A 17,408-nucleotide genomic window follows, 5' to 3' on the forward strand; every position below is an offset into this window, starting at 1 on the left:
CCACAAACCTTTCCAAGACTCCCCCAGAACCCCCCAAAAAAACCCCCAGAACCCCCCCAAAAACCCTCCAGAACCCACCAGAGACCCCCCCAGAACCCCCCCAAGACCACCCAGAACAACCCCAAAACCCCCCAGACCCCAAAACCTTTCCAAGACCCCCCAGAACCCCCCAAAAACCCCCCAGAACCCCCCCAAAAACCCCCCCAAAACCCCCAAAAACCCCCCCAAAACCCCCCAGAACCCCACCAGACCCCCCAGAACCCCCGCAAGACCCCCCAGAACCCCCCCAAAAACCCCCCCAGACCCCAAAGACCCCCCCAAACCTTTCCAAGACCCCCCCAGAACCCTCCCAAAAACCCCCCCAGACCCCAAAGAACCCCCCAAACCTTTCCAAGACCCCCCCAGAACCCCCCCAAAACCCACCAGAGACCCCCCAGAACCCCCCCAAAACCCCCCAAAAACCCCCCAGAACCCCCCCAAGACCCCCCAGAACCCCCCCCAAAAACCCCCCCAGACCCCAAAGACCCCCCCAAACCTTTCCAAGACCCCTCCAGAACCCCCCCAAAACCCCCCCAAAAAAACCCCCAGACCCCAAAAAACCCCCCAAAATTTTGGGGAGGACCCTCCCCCCCCCCCCCCCCCCCCACTAACCGGGGAGGGGCTGCGGGGGCGGCGCGGGGGGGGCGCCGGGGGGGGGTCGAAGATGGGGGCGAGGAGCCGGACGAGTTCGGGGGAGCAGAAGCGCCGGGGGTCCCTCTGCAGAGCGGCCTCGGGGACATTCGAGGGGCGCACGAAGGCCAGGACCCCCGGGACCCCCACACCTGGGGGGGATGAGAGAGTGAGACCCCCGGAAAAAGCCCCAAAATCACCCCAAAATTACCCCCAAAACGCCACCAAAACCACTCCGGGAACACTGGAAAAAAAAAAAAAAAACCAACAAAATCACCCCAAAACTGCTCTGGGACCACCAGGAAAAAATCCCAAAATCACCACAAAAAAAACCCCAAAAACGCCCCCAAAACCACTCAGGGACAACTGGAAAAAAAACCCCCAAATCACCCCAAAACCGCTCTGGGACCACCAGGAAAAGATCCCAAAATCACCACAAAAAACCCCCAAAAACGCCCCCAAAACTACTCCGGGAACACTGGGAAAAAAAACCCCCAAAACTGCTCTGGGACCACCAGGAAAAAATCCCAAAATCACCACAAAAAACCCCCAAAACGCCCCCAAAACCACTCAGGGACAACTGGAAAAAAAAAACCAAAATCACCCCCAAAACCGCTCTGGGACCACCAGGAAAAAATCCCAAAATCACCACAAAAAAAACCCCCAAAAACGCCCCCAAAACTACTCCGGGAACACTGGGAAAAAAAACCCCCAAAACTGCTCTGGGACCACCAGGAAAAAATCCCAAAATCACCACAAAAAAAACCCCCAAAAACGCCCCCAAAACTACTCAGGGACAACTGGAAAAAAAAAACCCCAAATCACCCCAAAACCGCTCTGGGACCACCAGGAAAAAATCCCAAAATCACCACAAAAAAAAAAACCAAAAACACCCCCAAAACCACTCCGGGAACACTGGAAAAAAAACCCCAAATCACCTCAAGAACGCCCCCAAAACCACTCTGGGACCACCAGGAAAAAACCCCAAAATCACCCCAAAACCACTCCGGAACCACCAGGAAAAAAAACCCCCAAAATCACCCCAAAACCACTCCAGGACCCCCAGAAAAACCCCAAAATCATCCCAAAAGCGCCCCAAAAGCGCCCACAAAACCACTTCAGGACCACTGGATAAAAAAAAACCAAAATCACCCCAAAACCACTCCAGGACCACCCGAAAAAAAAAACCAAAATCACCCCAAAAACGCCCCCAAAACCACTCCGGGAACACTGGAAAAAAAACCCCAAATCACCTCAAGAACACCCCCAAAACCACTCTGGGACCACCAGGAAAAAACCCCAAAATCACCACAAAACCACTCCGGAACCACTGGAAAAAAAACCCCAAAATCACCCCAAAACCACTCCAGGACCCCCAGAAAAACCCCAAAATCACTCCAAAAGCGCCCCAAAAGCGCCACCAAAACCAATCCGGGACCACTGGAAAAAAACCCAAAATCACCCGAAAACCGCTCCAGGACCACCAGGAAAAAAACCCAAAATCACCCCAAAAACGCCCCCAAAACCACTCCAGGACCACCGGAAAAACCCCAAAATCACCCCAAAAACGCCCCCAAAACCACTCCGGGACCACGGGAGAAAAACCCCAAAATCACCCCAAAAACGCCCCCAAAACCACTCCGGGACCACGGGAGAAAAACCCCAAAATCACTCCAAAAACGCCCCCAAAACCACCAGGAAAAAAAACCCCAAAACCACCCCAAAACCACTCCGGGACCCCCGGAAAAACCCAAAAATCACCCCAAAATCACCCCCAAAACCACTCCGGGACCCCCAGGCCCCCCCACCCCTGGTGCAGACGAGCGCGTGGGACCCCCCAAAAAAAATCCCCAAATTCCCCAAGACCCCCCCATGGGACCCCAAAATCCCCCCCCAAGCACCCCCAAACCCCTTCCCCCAGTCTCTCCCAGTCCCTCCCAGTCCCTCCCAGTCCCTCCCAGTCTCTCCCAGTTCCCCCACTGGTGCCCACCGAGGCTCAGGTCGAGCACGGCGTCCGGGGGGGCGTTGGAAGGGGTGGGGGGCGGGGGGCGACGCCCCCTCCCCAAATCGCGGCGCTGGGTCTGCTCCAGGGACAGCACCAGCCCGCGCTGCTCCACGCGGCTGGGGAGGGGGCGTCAGCCCGAGACCACCCCCCCCCAAAGGGGTTTTGGGGGTCCCCAACCCCGCCCCCCCCCCCCCCACGGGGGATATTTAGGGGTGGGGTGGGATTTTGGGGAGGGGGTTTATTCCCTTCCCCCTCCCCGCGACCCCTCCCCAATGTTCTCCCCTCCCCCAGCCCGCGCTGGGTCCCCCCCCCCCTCCCCCCGGCTCCTCAGGCCCTGCTGAGACCCCTCAATGTCCCCTCAAAATCCCCTCTGGGACCCCCCCAGTGCCCCTTGGGACCCCCCAATGTCCCCCCTGTGCCCCCCAATGTCCCCCCTGTGCCCCCCAGTGCCCCCTGGGACCACCCCAATGTCCCCCCTGTGCCCCCCAGTGCCCCCTGGGACCCCCCCAATGTCCCCCCTGTGCCCCCCACGCCCCTGTGACCCCCTCGATGTCCCCCCTGTGCCCCCTGTGACCCCCTCGATATCCCCCAATATCCCCTCCCCGTGCCCCCTGTGCCCCCCACGCCCCCTGTGACCCCCCCAATGTCCCCCTGTGCCCCCCAGTGCCCCCTGTGACCCCCCGGATGTCCCCCAATGTCCCCTCCCCGTGCCCCCTGTGCCCCCCAGTGCCCCCTGTGACCCCCCCAATGTCCCCTCTGTGCCCCCCACGCCCCCTGTGACCCCCTCAATGTCCCCCAATGTCCCCTCCCCGTGCCCCCTGTGCCCCCCAGTGCCCCCTGTGACCCCCCCAATGTCCCCCTGTGCCCCCCAGTGCCCCCTGTGACCCCCCGGATGTCCCCCAATGTCCCCTCCCCGTGCCCCCTGTGCCCCCCACGCCCCCTGTGACCCCCCCAATGTCCCCCTGTGCCCCCCAGTGCCCCCTGTGACCCCCCGGATGTCCCCCAATGTCCCCTCCCCGTGCCCCCCGTGCCCCCCAGTGCCCCCTGTGACCCCCCCAATGTCCCCCTGTGCTCCCCCGGTGCCCCCTGTGACCCCCCAATGCCCCCTGTGCCCCCCAGTGCCCCCTGTGACCCCCCGGATGTCCCCCAATGTCCCCTCCCCGTGCCCCCTGTGCCCCCCAGTGTCCCCTGTGACCCCCCCCAATGTCCCCCCTGTGCCCCCCAGTGCCCCCTGTGACCCCCTCAATGTCCCCCAATGTCCCCTCCCCGTGCCCCCCGTGCCCCCCAGTGCCCCCCCAATGTCCCCCCTGTGCCCCCCAGTGCCCCCTGTGACCCCCCCAATGTCCCCCCTGTGCCCCCCAGTGTCCCCTGTGACCCCCCCAATGTCCCCTCTGTGCCCCCCAGTGCCCCCTGTGCCCCCCCAATGTCCCCCAATGTCCCCTCCCCGTGCCCCCCGTGACCCCCCCAATGTCCCCCGGTGCCCCCCCGGTGCCCACCTGAGCACGAAGTGCAGGCAGACGATGCCCTCGGGGGCGGCGCGACCCCCGCCCATGACGGTGGCCTGGGTCTGTGCCCACAGGAAGCCCCCGCGCTTGGCCAGGAACCGGTACTGGCTCGTCACCGCCTGGCCCTTGCTCAGCACTGCGGGGGGGGCACCCGGGGGGGGATTTGGGGTGCTCAGGGGGGGATTTGGGGTGTTCAGAGGGGTTTTGAGGGGATATTGGGGTGTTCAGGGGGGATTTGGGGTGTTCAGAGGGGATTTGGGGTGCTCAGGGGTGTCCCGGGGGGGATTTGGGGTGCCCAGGGGGGGATTTGGGGTGCTCAGGGGGGGATTTGAGGTGCCCAGGGGTGTCCCAGGGGGGGATTTGGGGTGTTCAGAGGGGGATTTGGGGTGCCCAGGGGGGGATTTGGGGTGCTCAGGGGGGGATTTGAGGTGCCCAGGGGTGTCCCGGGGGGGATTTGGGGTGTTCAGAGGGGTTTTGAGGGGATATTGGGGTGTTCAGGGGGGATTTGGGGTGTTCAGAGGGGATTTGGGGTGCTCAGGGGTGTCCCGGGGGGGATTTGGGGTGTTCAGAGGGGTTTTGAGGGGATATTGGGGTGTTCAGGGGGGATTTGGGGTGCTCAGGGGTGTCCCAGGGGGGAATTTGGGGTGCTCAGGGGGGGATTTGGGGTGCTATGGGGAGTCCCGGGGGGGATTTGGGGTGCCCAGGGGGGATTTGGGGTGCCCAGGGGTGTCCCGAGGTGGATATTGGGGTGCTCAGGGGGGTTTTGAGGGGATTTGGGGTGCCCAGAGGTGTCCCGGGGGGGATTTGGGGTGTTTAGGGGGGATTTGGGGTGCTCAGGGGTGTCCCTGGGGGAGATTTGGGTGTTCCGGGGGGATTTGGGGTGCTCAGGGGTGTCCCGGGGGGGATTTGGGGTGCTCAGGGGGGGTTTGGGGTGCCCAGGGGTGTCCCAGGGGGGGATTTGGGGTGTTCAGGGGGGGATTTGGGGTGCCCAGGGGGGGATTTGGGGTGCTCAGGGGTGTCCCAGGGGGGATTCGGGGTGCCCAGGGGGGATTTGGGGTGCTCAGGGGTGTCCCAGGGGGGGATTTGGGGTGCCCAGGGGGGGATTTGGGGTGTTCAGAGGGGTTTTGAGGGGATATTGGGGTGTTCAGGGGGGATTTGGGGTGCCCAGGGGGGGATTCGGGGTGCCCAGGGGGGGATTTGGGGTGTTCAGGGGTGTCCCGGGGGGGATTTGGGGTGCCCGGGGGGGGATTTGGGGTGTTCAGGGGGGGATTTGGGGTGCTCAGGGGTGTCCCGGGGGGGATTTGGGGTGCTCAGGGGGGGATTTGGGGTGTTCAGAGTGGTTTTGAGGGGATATTGGGGTGTTCAGGGGGGATTTGGGGTGTTCAGGGGGGGATTTGGGGTGCCCAGGGGTGTCCCAGGGGGGGATTTGGGGTGCCCAGGGGGGGATTTGGGGTGTTCAGAGGGGGATTTGGGGTGTCCCGGGGGGGATTTGGGGTGCTCAGGGGGGGATTTGGGGTGTTCAGAGGGGTTTTGAGGGGATATTGGGGTGTTCAGGGGGGATTTGGGGTGCCCAGGGGTGTCCCAGGGGGGGATTTGGGGTGTTCAGAGGGGGATTTGGGGTGCTCAGGGGTGTCCCGGGGGGGATTTGGGGTGCTCAGGGGGGGATTTGGGGTGTTCAGGGGGGGATTTGGGGTGCTCAGGGGTGTCCCGGGGGGGATTTGGGGTGCCCAGGGGGAGATTTGGGGTGTTCAGGGGGGGATTTGGGGTGCCCAGGGGGGATTTGGGGTATTCAGGGGTGTTCAGGGGGGATTCGGGTTGCCCAGGGGGGATTTGGGGTGCTCAGGGGTGTCCCAGGGGGGGATTTGGGGTGCCCAGGGGGGGATTTGGGGTGTTCAGAGGGGGATTTGGGGTGCTCAGGGGGGGATTTGGGGTGTTCAGAGGGGTTTTGAGGGGATATTGGGGTGTTCAGGGGGGATTTGGGGTGCCCAGGGGGGGATTTGGGGTGCTCAGGGGGGGATTTGGGGTGTTCAGAGGGGTTTTGAGGGGATATTGGGGTGTTCAGGGGGGATTTGGGGTGTTCAGAGGGGATTTGGGGTGCTCAGGGGTGTCCCGGGGGGGGATTTGGGGTGTTCAGAGGGGTTTTGAGGGGATATTGGGGTGTTCAGGGGGGATTTGGGGTGCTCAGGGGTGTCCCAGGGGGGAATTTGGGGTGTTCAGAGGGGATCTGGGGTGCCCAGGGGGGATTTGGGGTGCCCAGGGGTGTCCCAGGGGGGAATTTGGGGTGTTCAGGGGGGGTTTGGGGTGCTCAGGGGTGTCCCGAGGGGGATATTGGGATGTTCAGAGGGGATTTGGGGTGCCCAGGGGGGATTTCGGATGCCCAGGGGTGTCCCGGGGTGGATATTGGGGTTCCCAGGGGGGTCCTGGGGTGGATATTGGGGTTCCCAGGCAGATTTTGGGATTCCAGGCTGGATATTGGGGTTCCCAGGTGTCCCAGGGTGGATATTGGGGTTCCCAGGGGTGTCCCGGGGTGGATATTGGGGTTCCCAGGCAGATTTTGGGATTCCCGAGCGGATATTGGGGTTCCCAGGGGTGTCCCGGTATGGATATTGGGGTTCCCAGGTGTCCCAGGGGGGATTTGGGGTTCCCAGGAGTGTCCCGGTGTGGATATTGGGGTTCCCAGGGGTGTCCCGGGGTGGATATTGGGGTTCCCAGGGGTGTCCCGGGGTGGATATTGGGGTTCCCAGGCAGATTTTGGGATTCCCGACTGGATTTGAGCCTCCCCCGCGCGGATTTCGGCATTCCCGGCTAAACGTTGTAGGGGATTTTCCCGGCGGATATTTGGGATTCCCAGGTGGCTCTTTTGGGGTTTTTTTTTTTGGGGGGGGGGGTTCCCCAGCAGATTTTGGGGGGTTCCCGGGTGGATTTTGAGGGGTTCGGGGCACTCACGGGTGTGGACGCTCCGGCTCAGGGTGTTGGAGTCGAGCGCGTGGACGAACTCGTAGAGGGAGCACCCCAAAAGCTCCTCGGGGTGGTACCCGGCCACCTCCCCAATCCTGCACCCCAAAAAGCGGCATGGGGGGCACCCCAAAACCCTCAGGGGGGCACCCCAACATCGCTCCGACCCCGCAGCCCAAAAGAAAATTATCGGATTTTAGGACAGTTCCGGGGGGGGGGGGGTTGAGGGGAATTTGGGGTGCTGAGTTTTGGGGGGTTTTGGGGGGGGTGATGGATTTGTGGGGTGTAGGGGGGATTTGGGGGATTTGGGGGATTTGGGGTCTGGGAGTGCGGATTTTGGGGGGATTTGGAGGATTTGGGGTGGCCGGGAGTGCCGAGTTTTGGGGGGATTTTGTGGGATTTGGGGGGTGCTGGATTTGTGGGGTGTAGGGGGGTCCCGGGGTTTGGGGGGATTTAGGGGATTTGGGGAATCTGGGAGCGCGGATTTTGGGGGGATTTGGAGGATTTGAGGTGGCCGGGAGGGCCGAGTTTTGGGGGATTTTGTGGGATTTGGGGGGTGCTGGATTTGTGGGGTGTAGGGGGGTTCACCATGGGGGGGTCCCGGGGTTTTGGGGGGATTTGGGGGATTTGGGGAGTCTGGGAGTGCGGATTTTGGGGGGATTTGGAGGATTTGGGGTGGCCGGGAGTGCCGAGTTTTGGGGGGATTTTGTGGGATTTGGGGGGTGCTGGATTTGTGGGGTATAGGGGGGTCCCGGGGTTTGGGGGGATTTAGGGGATTTGGGGAATCTGGGAGCGCGGATTTTGGGGGGATTTGGAGGATTTGAGGTGGCCGGGAGTGCCGAGTTTTGGGGGGATTTTGTGGGATTTGGGGGGTGCTGGATTTGTGGGGTATAGGGGGGTCCCGGGGTTTGGGGGGATTTAGGGGATTTGGGGAGTCTGGGAGTGCGGATTTTGGGGGGACTTGGAGGATTTGGGGTGGCCGGGAGGGCCGAGTTTTGGGGGATTTTGTGGGATTTGGGGGGTGCTGGATTTGTGGGGTATAGGGGGGTCCCGGGGTTTGGGGGGATTTAGGGGATTTGGGGAATCTGGGAGTGCGGATTTTGGGGGGATTTGGAGGATTTGAGGTGGCCGGGAGTGCCGAGTTTTGGGGGGATTTTGTGGGATTTGGGGGGTGCTGGATTTGTGGGGTGTAGGGGGGATTTGGGGGATTTGGGGGATTTGGGGTCTGGGAGTGCGGATTTTGGGGGGATTTGGAGGATTTGGGGTGGCCGGGAGTGCCGAGTTTTGGGGGATTTATGGGATTCGGGGCGTGCCAGCTTTGTGGGGTGTAACAGATCCACAATGGGGTGGTGCTGGGGGGGGAATTTGGGGTGTTTGGGGGGTTTTGAGGGGAGATCTGGGGTGTTCAGGGGTGTCCCGGGGGATTTGGGGTGTTCAGGGGGGATTTGGGGGCATTTGGGGTGCCCAGGGGTGTCCCGAGGGGGATTTGGGGTGTTCAGGGGGGATTTGAGGGGATTTGGGGTGCCCAGGGGTGTCCCGAGGGGGATTTGGGGTGTTCAGGGGGGATTTGAGGGGATTTGGGGTGCCCAGGGGTGTCCCAGGGTGGATATTGGGGTTCCCAGGGGTGTCCCAGGGTGGATATTGGGGTGTTCAGCGGGGTTTTGAGGGGATTTGGGGTGCTCAGGGGTGTCCCGAGGAAGGATTTGGGGTGCCCAGGGGTGTCCCAGGGTGGATATTGGGATGCCCAGGAGTGTCCCAGGGTGGATATTGGGGTGCTCAGGGGTCCTGGGGTGGATATTGGGGTTCCCAGGGCTGTCCCAGGGTGGATATTGGGGTGCCCAGAGGTGTCTCAGGGTGGATATTGGGGTGTTCAGCGGGGTTTTGAGGGGATTTGGGGTGCTCAGGGGTGTCCCGAGGAAGGATTTGGGGTGCCCAGGGGTGTCCCAGGGTGGATATTGGGGTTCCCAGGGCTGTCCCACGGTGGATATTGGGGTTCCCAGGAGTGTCCCAGGGTGGATATTGGGGTTCCCAGGGCTGTCCCGGGGTGGATATTGGGGTTCCCAGGAGTGTCCCGAGGTGGATATTGGGGTGTTCCGGGTGGATATTGGGGTTCCCAGAGGTGTCCCAGGGTGGATATTGGGATGCCCAGGGGTGTCCCAGGGTGGATATTGGGGTTCCCAGGAGTGTCCCGGGGTGGATATTGGGGTGCCCAGGGGTGGATATTGGGGTTCCCAGGGGTGTCCCACGGTGGATACTGGGGTTCCCAGGGCTGTCCCAGGGTGGATATTGGGGTGCCCAGGGGTGTCCCAGGGTGGATATTGGGGTTCCCAGGAGTGTCCCAGGCTGGATATTGGGGTTCCCAGGGCTGTCCCAGGGTGGATATTGGGGTGCCCAGGGGTGTCCCGGGGTGGATATTGGGGTTCCCAGGAGTGTCCCAGGGTGGATATTGGGGTTCCCAGGAGTGTCCCGGGGTGGATATTGGGGTGCCCAGGGGTGGATATTGGGGTTCCCAGGGCTGTCCCAGGGTGGATATTGGGGTGCCCAGGGGTGTCCCAGGGTGGATATTGGGGTTCCCAGGAGTGTCCCGGGGTGGATATTGGGGTGTCCGGGTGGATATTGGGGTTCCCAGGGGTGTCCCACGGTGGATATTGGGGTTCCCAGGAGTGTCCCGAGGTGGATATTGGGGTGTTCCGGGTGGATATTGGGGTTCCCAGGGCTGTCCCAGGGTGGATATTGGGGTGCCCAGGGGTGTCCCGAGGTGGATATTGGGGTGTTCCGGGTGGATATTGGGGTTCCCAGAGGTGTCCCAGGGTGGATATTGGGGTTCCCAGAGGTGCCCCGGGGTGGATATTGGGGTGCCCAGGGGTGTCCCAGGGTGGATATTGGGGTTCCCAGGAGTGTCCCGGGGTGGATATTGGGGTGTTCCGGGTGGATATTGGGGTTCCCAGGGGTGTCCCACGGTGGATATTGGGGTTCCCAGGAGTGTCCCGAGGTGGATATTGGGGTGTTCCGGGTGGATATTGGGGTTCCCAGGGCTGTCCCAGGGTGGATATTGGGGTTCCCAGGAGTGTCCCGAGGTGGATATTGGGGTGTTCCGGGTGGATATTGGGGTTCCCAGAGGTGTCCCAGGGTGGATATTGGGGTTCCCAGAGGTGCCCCGGGGTGGATATTGGGGTTCCCAGGAGTGTCCCGAGGTGGATATTGGGGTGTCCCGGGGTGGATATTGGGATGCCCAGGGCTGTCCCGGGGTGGATATTGGGGTTCCCAGGGGTGTCCCGAGGTGGATATTGGGGTGTTCCGGGTGGATATTGGGGTTCCCAGGGCTGTCCCACGGTGGATATTGGGGTTCTCAGGGGTGTCCCAGGGTGGATATTGGGGTGCCCAGGGGTGTCCCAGGGTGGATATTGGGGTTCCCAAGGCTGTCCCACGGTGGATATTGGGGTTCTCAGGGGTGTCCCGGGGTGGATATTGGGGTGTTCCGGGTGGATATTGGGGTTCCCAGGAGTGTCCCGAGGTGGATATTGGGGTTCCCAGGAGTGTCCCAGGGTGGATATTGGGGTTCTCAGGGGTGTCCCGGGGTGGATATTGGGGTTCCCAGGAGTGTCCCGAGGTGGATATTGGGGTGTTCCGAGTGGATATTGGGGTTCCCAGAGGTGTCCCGGGGTGGATATTGGGATGCCCAGGGGTGTCCCGGGGTGGATATTGGGGTTCCCAGGGGTGTCCCACGGTGGATACTGGGGTTCCCAGGGCTGTCCCGGGGTGGATATTGGGGTTCCCAGGAGTGTCCCGAGGTGGATATTGGGGTGTTCCGGGTGGATATTGGGGTTCCCAGGAGTGTCCCGGGGTGGATATTGGGGTGTTCCGGGTGGATATTGGGGTTCCCAGGAGTGTCCCGAGGTGGATCCCGGTGGGTTTTTTTTTTTTTTCCCCTCGCCCCCCCCCCCCCCCCCCCCACCTATCGTCGCAGTAGGTGAACTTCATGTCCATGGAGTGGCGAGTGAGGACGGTGCCCGAGCCCAGCGGGGCCTCGATGGCCCCGGGGTGCGGGATGGCCTCGCAGATCAGCACCAGGCAGCGCAGGGGGGGGTCGCCGCCCCCCGCCCCCGCGTACGTCCGCATGTGCCCCGCGCAGTGCAGAACCTTCGGGAACCGGGGGGGTGGGCACGGTCATGGAGGGGAGGGGGGGGTGCCAAAAAAAAAAAAAAAAATCCCCACCTCCAAATGTCCGAGGAATCCCCGTGGAATTTATCCCGAAAATCCTCCGCCCCCCCCCCCCCCCCCGGGATCGCCCCGGAAATTTCCTGGGGATCCCCCCCGGAATCGCCCCGGAATCAGCCCTGGGATCCCTCCTGGAATGCCCAAGGAATCCCTCGGAATTTACCCCAAAACCCCTCCCGGAACCCTCCCGAAATTTCCTGGGGATCCCCCCCGAAATCACCCCGGAATCATCCCTGGAATGCCCAAGGAATCCCACGGAATTTACCCCAAAATCTCCCCTGGGATCCTCCCGAAATTTCCTGGGGATCCCCTCGGAATCAGCCCTGGGATCCCCCCCCGAAATCCCCAAGAAATCCCTCGGAATTTACCCCAAAATCCCCCCGGGATCCTCCCGAAATTTCCTGGGGATCCCCCCCAAAATCCCCAAGGAATCCCTCGGAATTTACCCCAAAATCTCCCCCGGGATCGCCCCGAAATTTCCTGGGGATCCCCCCCGGAATTGCCCCGGAATCAGCCCTGGGATCCCTCCTGGAATGCCCAAGGAATCCCTCGGAATTTACCCCAAAATCTCCCCGGGATCCTCCCGAAATTTCCTGGGGATCCCCCCCAAAATCCCCAAGGAATCCCTCGGAATTTACCCCAAAATCTCCCCCGGGATCGCCCCGAAATTTCCTGGGGATCCCCCCCGGAATCGCCCCGGAATCAGCCCTGGGATCCCTCCTGGAATGCCCAAGGAATCCCTCGGAATTTACCCCAAAACCCCTCCCGGAACCCTCCCGAAATTTCCTGGGGATCCCCCCCGAAATCACCCCGGAATCATCCCTGGAATGCCCAAGGAATCCCACGGAATTTACCCCAAAATCTCCCCTGGGATCCTCCCGAAATTTCCTGGGGATCCCCTCGGAATCATCCCTGGGATCCCCCCCCAAAATCCCCAAGGAATCCCACGGAATTTACCCCAAAATCCCCCCGGGATCGCCCCGGAATTTCTTGGGGATCCCCCCCGAAATCCCCAAGAAATCCCTCGGAATTTACCCCAAAATCCCCCCGGGATCCTCCCGAAATTTCCTGGGGATCCCCCCCAAAATCCCCAAGGAATCCCTCGGAATTTACCCCAAAATCTCCCCCGGGATCGCCCCGAAATTTCCTGGGGATCCCCCCCGGAATCGCCCCGGAATCATCCCTGGGATCCCTCCTGGAATCCCCAAGGAATCCCTCGGAATTTACCCCAAAATCCCCCCGGGATCCTCCCGAAATTTCCTGGGGATCCCCCCCGAAATCACCCCGGAATCATCCCTGGAATGCCCAAGGAATCCCACGGAATTTACCCCAAAATCTCCCCTGGGATCCTCCCGAAATTTCCTGGGGATCCCCTCGGAATCATCCCTGGGATCCCCCCCCCAAAATCCCCAAGGAATCCCACGGAATTTACCCCAAAATCGCCCCGGGATCGCCCCGGAATTTCTTGGGGATCCCCTCGGAATCATCCCTGGGATCCCCCCCGAAATGCCCAAGGAATCCCCCCGAATTTACCCCAAACCTCCCCCGGGATCGCCCCGGAATTTCTTGGGGATCCCCCCCGAAATCCCCAAGAAATCCCTCGGAATTTACCCCAAAATCCCCCCGGGATCCTCCCGAAATTTCCTGGGGATCCCCCCCGAAATCCCCAAGGAACCCCCCGGAATTTACCCCCAACCCCCCCCAAATGTCCCCCTAAATTTACCCCAAACCCCCCCAAATGTCCCCAAAATGTCCCCAATATCCCCCAAATGTTCCCCAATGCCCCCCAAAGCCCCTCCAAACGTCCCCCCACGCCCCCAATGTCCCCCAAATATCCCCCAAACCCCCCAAAATCCCCCAAATGTCCCCCAATATCCCCAATGTCCCCCTAAATTTACCCCAAACCCCCCCCAATGTCTCCAAAATGTCCCCAAACCCCCCCAAAATGTCCCCAATGTCCCCCAATATCTCCCAAATGTTCCCCAATGCCCCCCCCACGGCCCCCAATATCCCCCCCCAATGTGCCCCAAATATCCCCCCAAACATCCCCCAAAGCCCCCCCACGCCCCCAAAATCCCCCAAAATCCCCCAAAACCCCCCAAAATCCCCCAAATGTCCCCCCCCCACCTTCCAGGACGCCGCTTTGAGGTTGAGGCAGCGCCCGCGCCCGGTCAGGGTGCTCTTCATGCGCAGGGAGAAGCTGCGCCCCGAGCGCTCCCCCCGCCGCCGGGGACCCCCTGGGGGGGTCACAGGGGGTCAGGGGGGTCCCAGGATTTGGGGGGGAATCCCAGGATTTGGGGGGGTCGCAGGATTTGGGGGGAAATCCCAGGATTTGGGGGGGTCAGGGTGCTCTTCATGCGCAGGGAGAAGCTGCGCCCCGAGCGCTTCCCCCGCCGCCGGGGACCCCCTGGAGGGGTCGGGGAGGGGTCAGAGAGAGTCAGGGGGGTCCCAGGATTTGGGGAGGGGTCGCAGGATTTGGGGGGGGTCGCAGGATTTGGGCGGTCCCAGGATTTGGGGGAAAATCCCAGGATTTGGGGGGGTCAGGGTGCTCTTCATGCGCAGGGAGAAGCTGCGCCCCGAGCGCTCCCCCCGCCGCCGGGGACCCCCTGGGGGGGTCACAGGGGGTCACAGGGGGTCAGGGGGGTCCCAGGATTTGGGGAGGGGTCGCAGGATTTGGGGGGGGTCCCAGGATTTGGGGGGTCCCAGGATTTGGGGTGAAATCCCAGGATTTGGGGGGGTCAGGGTGCTCTTCATGCGCAGGGAGAAGCTGCGCCCCGAGCGCTCCCCCCGCCGCCGGGGACCCCCTGGAGGGGTCGGGGGGGGGTCAGAGAGAGTCAGGGGGGTCCCAGGATTTGGGGAGGGGTCGCAGGATTTGGGGGGGGTCGCAGGATTTGGGGGGTCCCAGGATTTGGGGGGAAATCCCAGGATTTGGGGGGTCAGGGTGCTCTTCATGCGCAGGGAGAAGCTGCGCCCCGAGCGCTCCCCCCGCCGCCGGGGACCCCCTGGGGGGGGTCACAGGGGGTCAGGGGGGTCCCAGGATTTGGGGAGGGGTCGCAGGATTTGGGGGGTCCCAGGATTTGGGGAGAAATCCCAGGATTTGGGGGGTCAGGGTGCTCTTCATGCGCAGGGAGAAGCTGCGCCCCGAGCGCTTCCCCCGCCGCCGGGGACCCCCTGGGGGGGGTCACAGGGGGTCAGGGGGGTCCCAGGATTTGGGGGGGGGTCCGCAGGATTTGGGGGGGGTCGCAGGATTTGAGGGGTCGCAGGATTTGGGGGGAAATCCCAGGATTTGGGGGGTCAGGGTGCTCTTCATGCGCAGGGAGAAGCTGCGCCCCGAGCGCTTCCCCCGCCGCCGGGGACCCCCTGGGGGGGTCACAGGGGGTCACAGGGGGTCAGGGGGGTCCCAGGATTTGGGGAGGGGTCCCAGGATTTGAGGGGGGGTCGCAGGATTTGGGCGGTCCCAGGATTTGGGGGGAAATCCCAGGATTTGGGGGGTCAGGGTGCTCTTCATGCGCAGGGAGAAGCTGCGCCCCGAGCGCTCCCCCCGCCGCCGGGGACCCCCTGGGGGGGTCACAGGGGGTCAGGGGGGTCCCAGGATTTGGGGAGGGGTCGCAGGATTTGGGGGGGGTCGCAGGATTTGGGGGGGTCCCAGGATTTGGGGGGAAATCCCAGGATTTGGGGGGGTCAGGGTGCTCTTCATGCGCAGGGAGAAGCTGCGCCCCGAGCGCTCCCCCCCGCCGCCGGGGACCCCCTGGGGGGGGTCGCAGGGGGGTCAGGGGGGTCCCAGGATTTGGGGAGGGGTCTCAGGATTTGAGGGGGGTCCCAGAGATCCAAGGAGGTCCTAGGATTTGGGGAGGGGTCCCAGGATTTGGGGGGGGTCGCAGGATTTGGGGGGGAATCCCAGGGTTTGGGGATCTCAGGGATGATTGGGGGGGTTCGGCGGGATTTTTTTAGGGGGGGCGGGGTTAATTTGGGGAGGGGTCTCACCCTGACAGGGTCTCAGGGCTGATTGGGGGGGTCCGGGAGGACTTTTTAGGGGGGGGGCGGGGTTAATTTGGGGAGGGGTCTCACCCTGACAGGGTCTCAGGGATGATTTTGGGGGGGCTCCCAGGAGGATTTTTTTGGGGTGGGTTAATTTGGGGGAGGGGTCTCACCCTGACAGGCGCTCAGGGCTGATTTTGGGGGGGGGGTCCCGGGGGTATTTTTTTGGGTGGGTTAATTTGGGGAGGGGTCTCACCCTGGCGGGGTTTCAGGGATGATTTTGGGGGTCCTGGGGATTATTTTTGGGGCGTCCTTGGGGAGGTGAATTTGGGGAGGGGGTCTCACCCTGACAGGCGCTCAGGGCTGATTTTGGGGGGGTCCTGGGGGTATTTTTTGGGGTGGGTTAATTTGGGGAGGGGGTCTCACCCTAACAGGGGGCTCAGGGATGATTTTGGGGGAGTTTGGGGCTATTTATTTCCGTGGGGGGGTCTCAGGGATATTTGGGGGGCGAGGGGCGCTCAGGGCTGATTTTGGGGGGGTCCCGGGGGTATTTTTTGGGGGGGGTGGGCGGGGTTAATTTGGGGAGGGGTCTCACCCTGGCAGGGTTTCAGGGACGATTTTGGGGGGTCTCGGGGGGGTGAATTTGGGGAGGGGTCTCAGGGATCTCGGAGGGTTCTGGGGAGTATTTTTGGGGCGTTCCGGGGGGGTCCTTGGAGAGGTTAATTTGGGGAGGGGTCTCACCCTGACAGGGTCTCAGGGCGGATTTTGGGGGGGCTCCCAGGAGGATTTTTTTGGGTGGGTTAATTTGGGGAGGGGTCTCACCCTGACAGGGTCTCAAGGCGGATTTTGGGGGGGCTCCCAGGAGGATTTTTTGGGGTGGGTTAATTTGGGGAGGGGTCTCACCCTGACAGGCGCTCAGGGCTGATTTTGGGGGGGGGGGTCCCGGGGGTATTTTTTGGGGTGGGTTAATTTGGGGAGGGGTCTCACCCTAACAGGGTCTCAGGGATGATTTTGGGGGAGTTTGGGGCTATTTATTTCGGGGGGGGGGGGATCTCAGGGATATTTGGGGGGCGAGGGGCGCTCAGGGCTGATTTTGGGGGGGTCCCGGGGGTATTTTTTTGGGGGGGGGGGCGGGGTTAATTTGGGGGAGGGGTCTCACCCTGGCAGGGGCTCAGGGATGATTTTGGGGGAGTTTGGGGCTATTTATTTCGGGGGGGGGGATCTCAGGGATATTTGGGGGGCGAGGGGCGCTCAGGGCTGATTTTGGGGGGGTCCCGGGGGTATTTTGGGGGGGGGGGGGGCGGGGTTAATTTGGGGAGGGGTCTCACCCTGGCAGGGTTTCAGGGACGATTTTGGGGGTCCCGGGGGGGTGAATTTGGGGAGGGGTCTCAGGGATCTCGGAGGGTTCTGGGGAGTCCTTGGAGAGGTTAATTTGGGGAGGGGTCTCACCCTGACAGGGTCTCAGGGCTGATTTGGGGGGGGCTCCCAGGAGGATTTTTTTGGGGTGGGTTAATTTGGGGAGGGGTCTCACCCTGGCGGGGTTTCAGGGATGATTTTGGGGGTCCTGGGGATTATTTTTGGGGCGTCCTTGGGGAGGTGAATTTGGGGAGGGGGTCCCACCCTGACAGGGTCTCAGGGCTGATTTTGGGGGGGTCCTGGGGGTACTTTTTGGGGTGGGTTAATTTGGGGAGGGGTCTCACCCTGACAGGGTCTCAGGGCTGATTTTGGGGGGTCCTGGGGGTATTTTTTGGGGTGGGTTAATTTGGGGAGGGGTCTCACCCTGACAGGCGCTCAGGGCTGATTTTGGGGGGGGGTCCCGGGGGTATTTTTTGGGGTGGGTTAATTTGGGGAGGGGTCTCACCCTGGCGGGGTTTCAGGGATGATTTTGGGGGTCCTGGGGATTATTTTTGGGGCGTCCTTGGGGAGGTGAATTTGGGGAGGGGGTCCCACCCTGACAGGCGCTCAGGGCTGATTTTGGGGGGGGGGGTCCCGGGGGTATTTTTTGGGGTGGGTTAATTTGGGGAGGGGTCTCACCCTAACAGGGTCTCAGGGATGATTTTGGGGGAGTTTGGGGCTAT

The 17,408-nt window shown here is 62.4% G+C and overlaps 1 protein-coding gene across 1 annotated transcript in view; it reads right to left on the reverse strand.

Annotated features, from left to right (window-relative positions):
- The window catches only part of HIF3A (hypoxia inducible factor 3 subunit alpha), a 38,862-nt gene that overhangs the window by 6,599 nt on the left and 14,855 nt on the right, over positions 1 to 17,408 (reverse strand). Inside the window, 6 exon segments of the mRNA XM_068999226.1 lie at positions 652 to 821; positions 2,660 to 2,790; positions 4,171 to 4,315; positions 7,126 to 7,232; positions 11,090 to 11,274; positions 13,480 to 13,589. Coding sequence (XP_068855327.1) covers positions 652 to 821; positions 2,660 to 2,790; positions 4,171 to 4,315; positions 7,126 to 7,232; positions 11,090 to 11,274; positions 13,480 to 13,589 — 848 coding nt within the window.

The sequence above is a fragment of the Aphelocoma coerulescens genome, unplaced genomic scaffold (genome assembly GCF_041296385.1).
Source record: "Aphelocoma coerulescens isolate FSJ_1873_10779 unplaced genomic scaffold, UR_Acoe_1.0 HiC_scaffold_298, whole genome shotgun sequence".
In the NCBI taxonomy this organism is placed as follows: domain Eukaryota; kingdom Metazoa; phylum Chordata; class Aves; order Passeriformes; family Corvidae; genus Aphelocoma; species Aphelocoma coerulescens.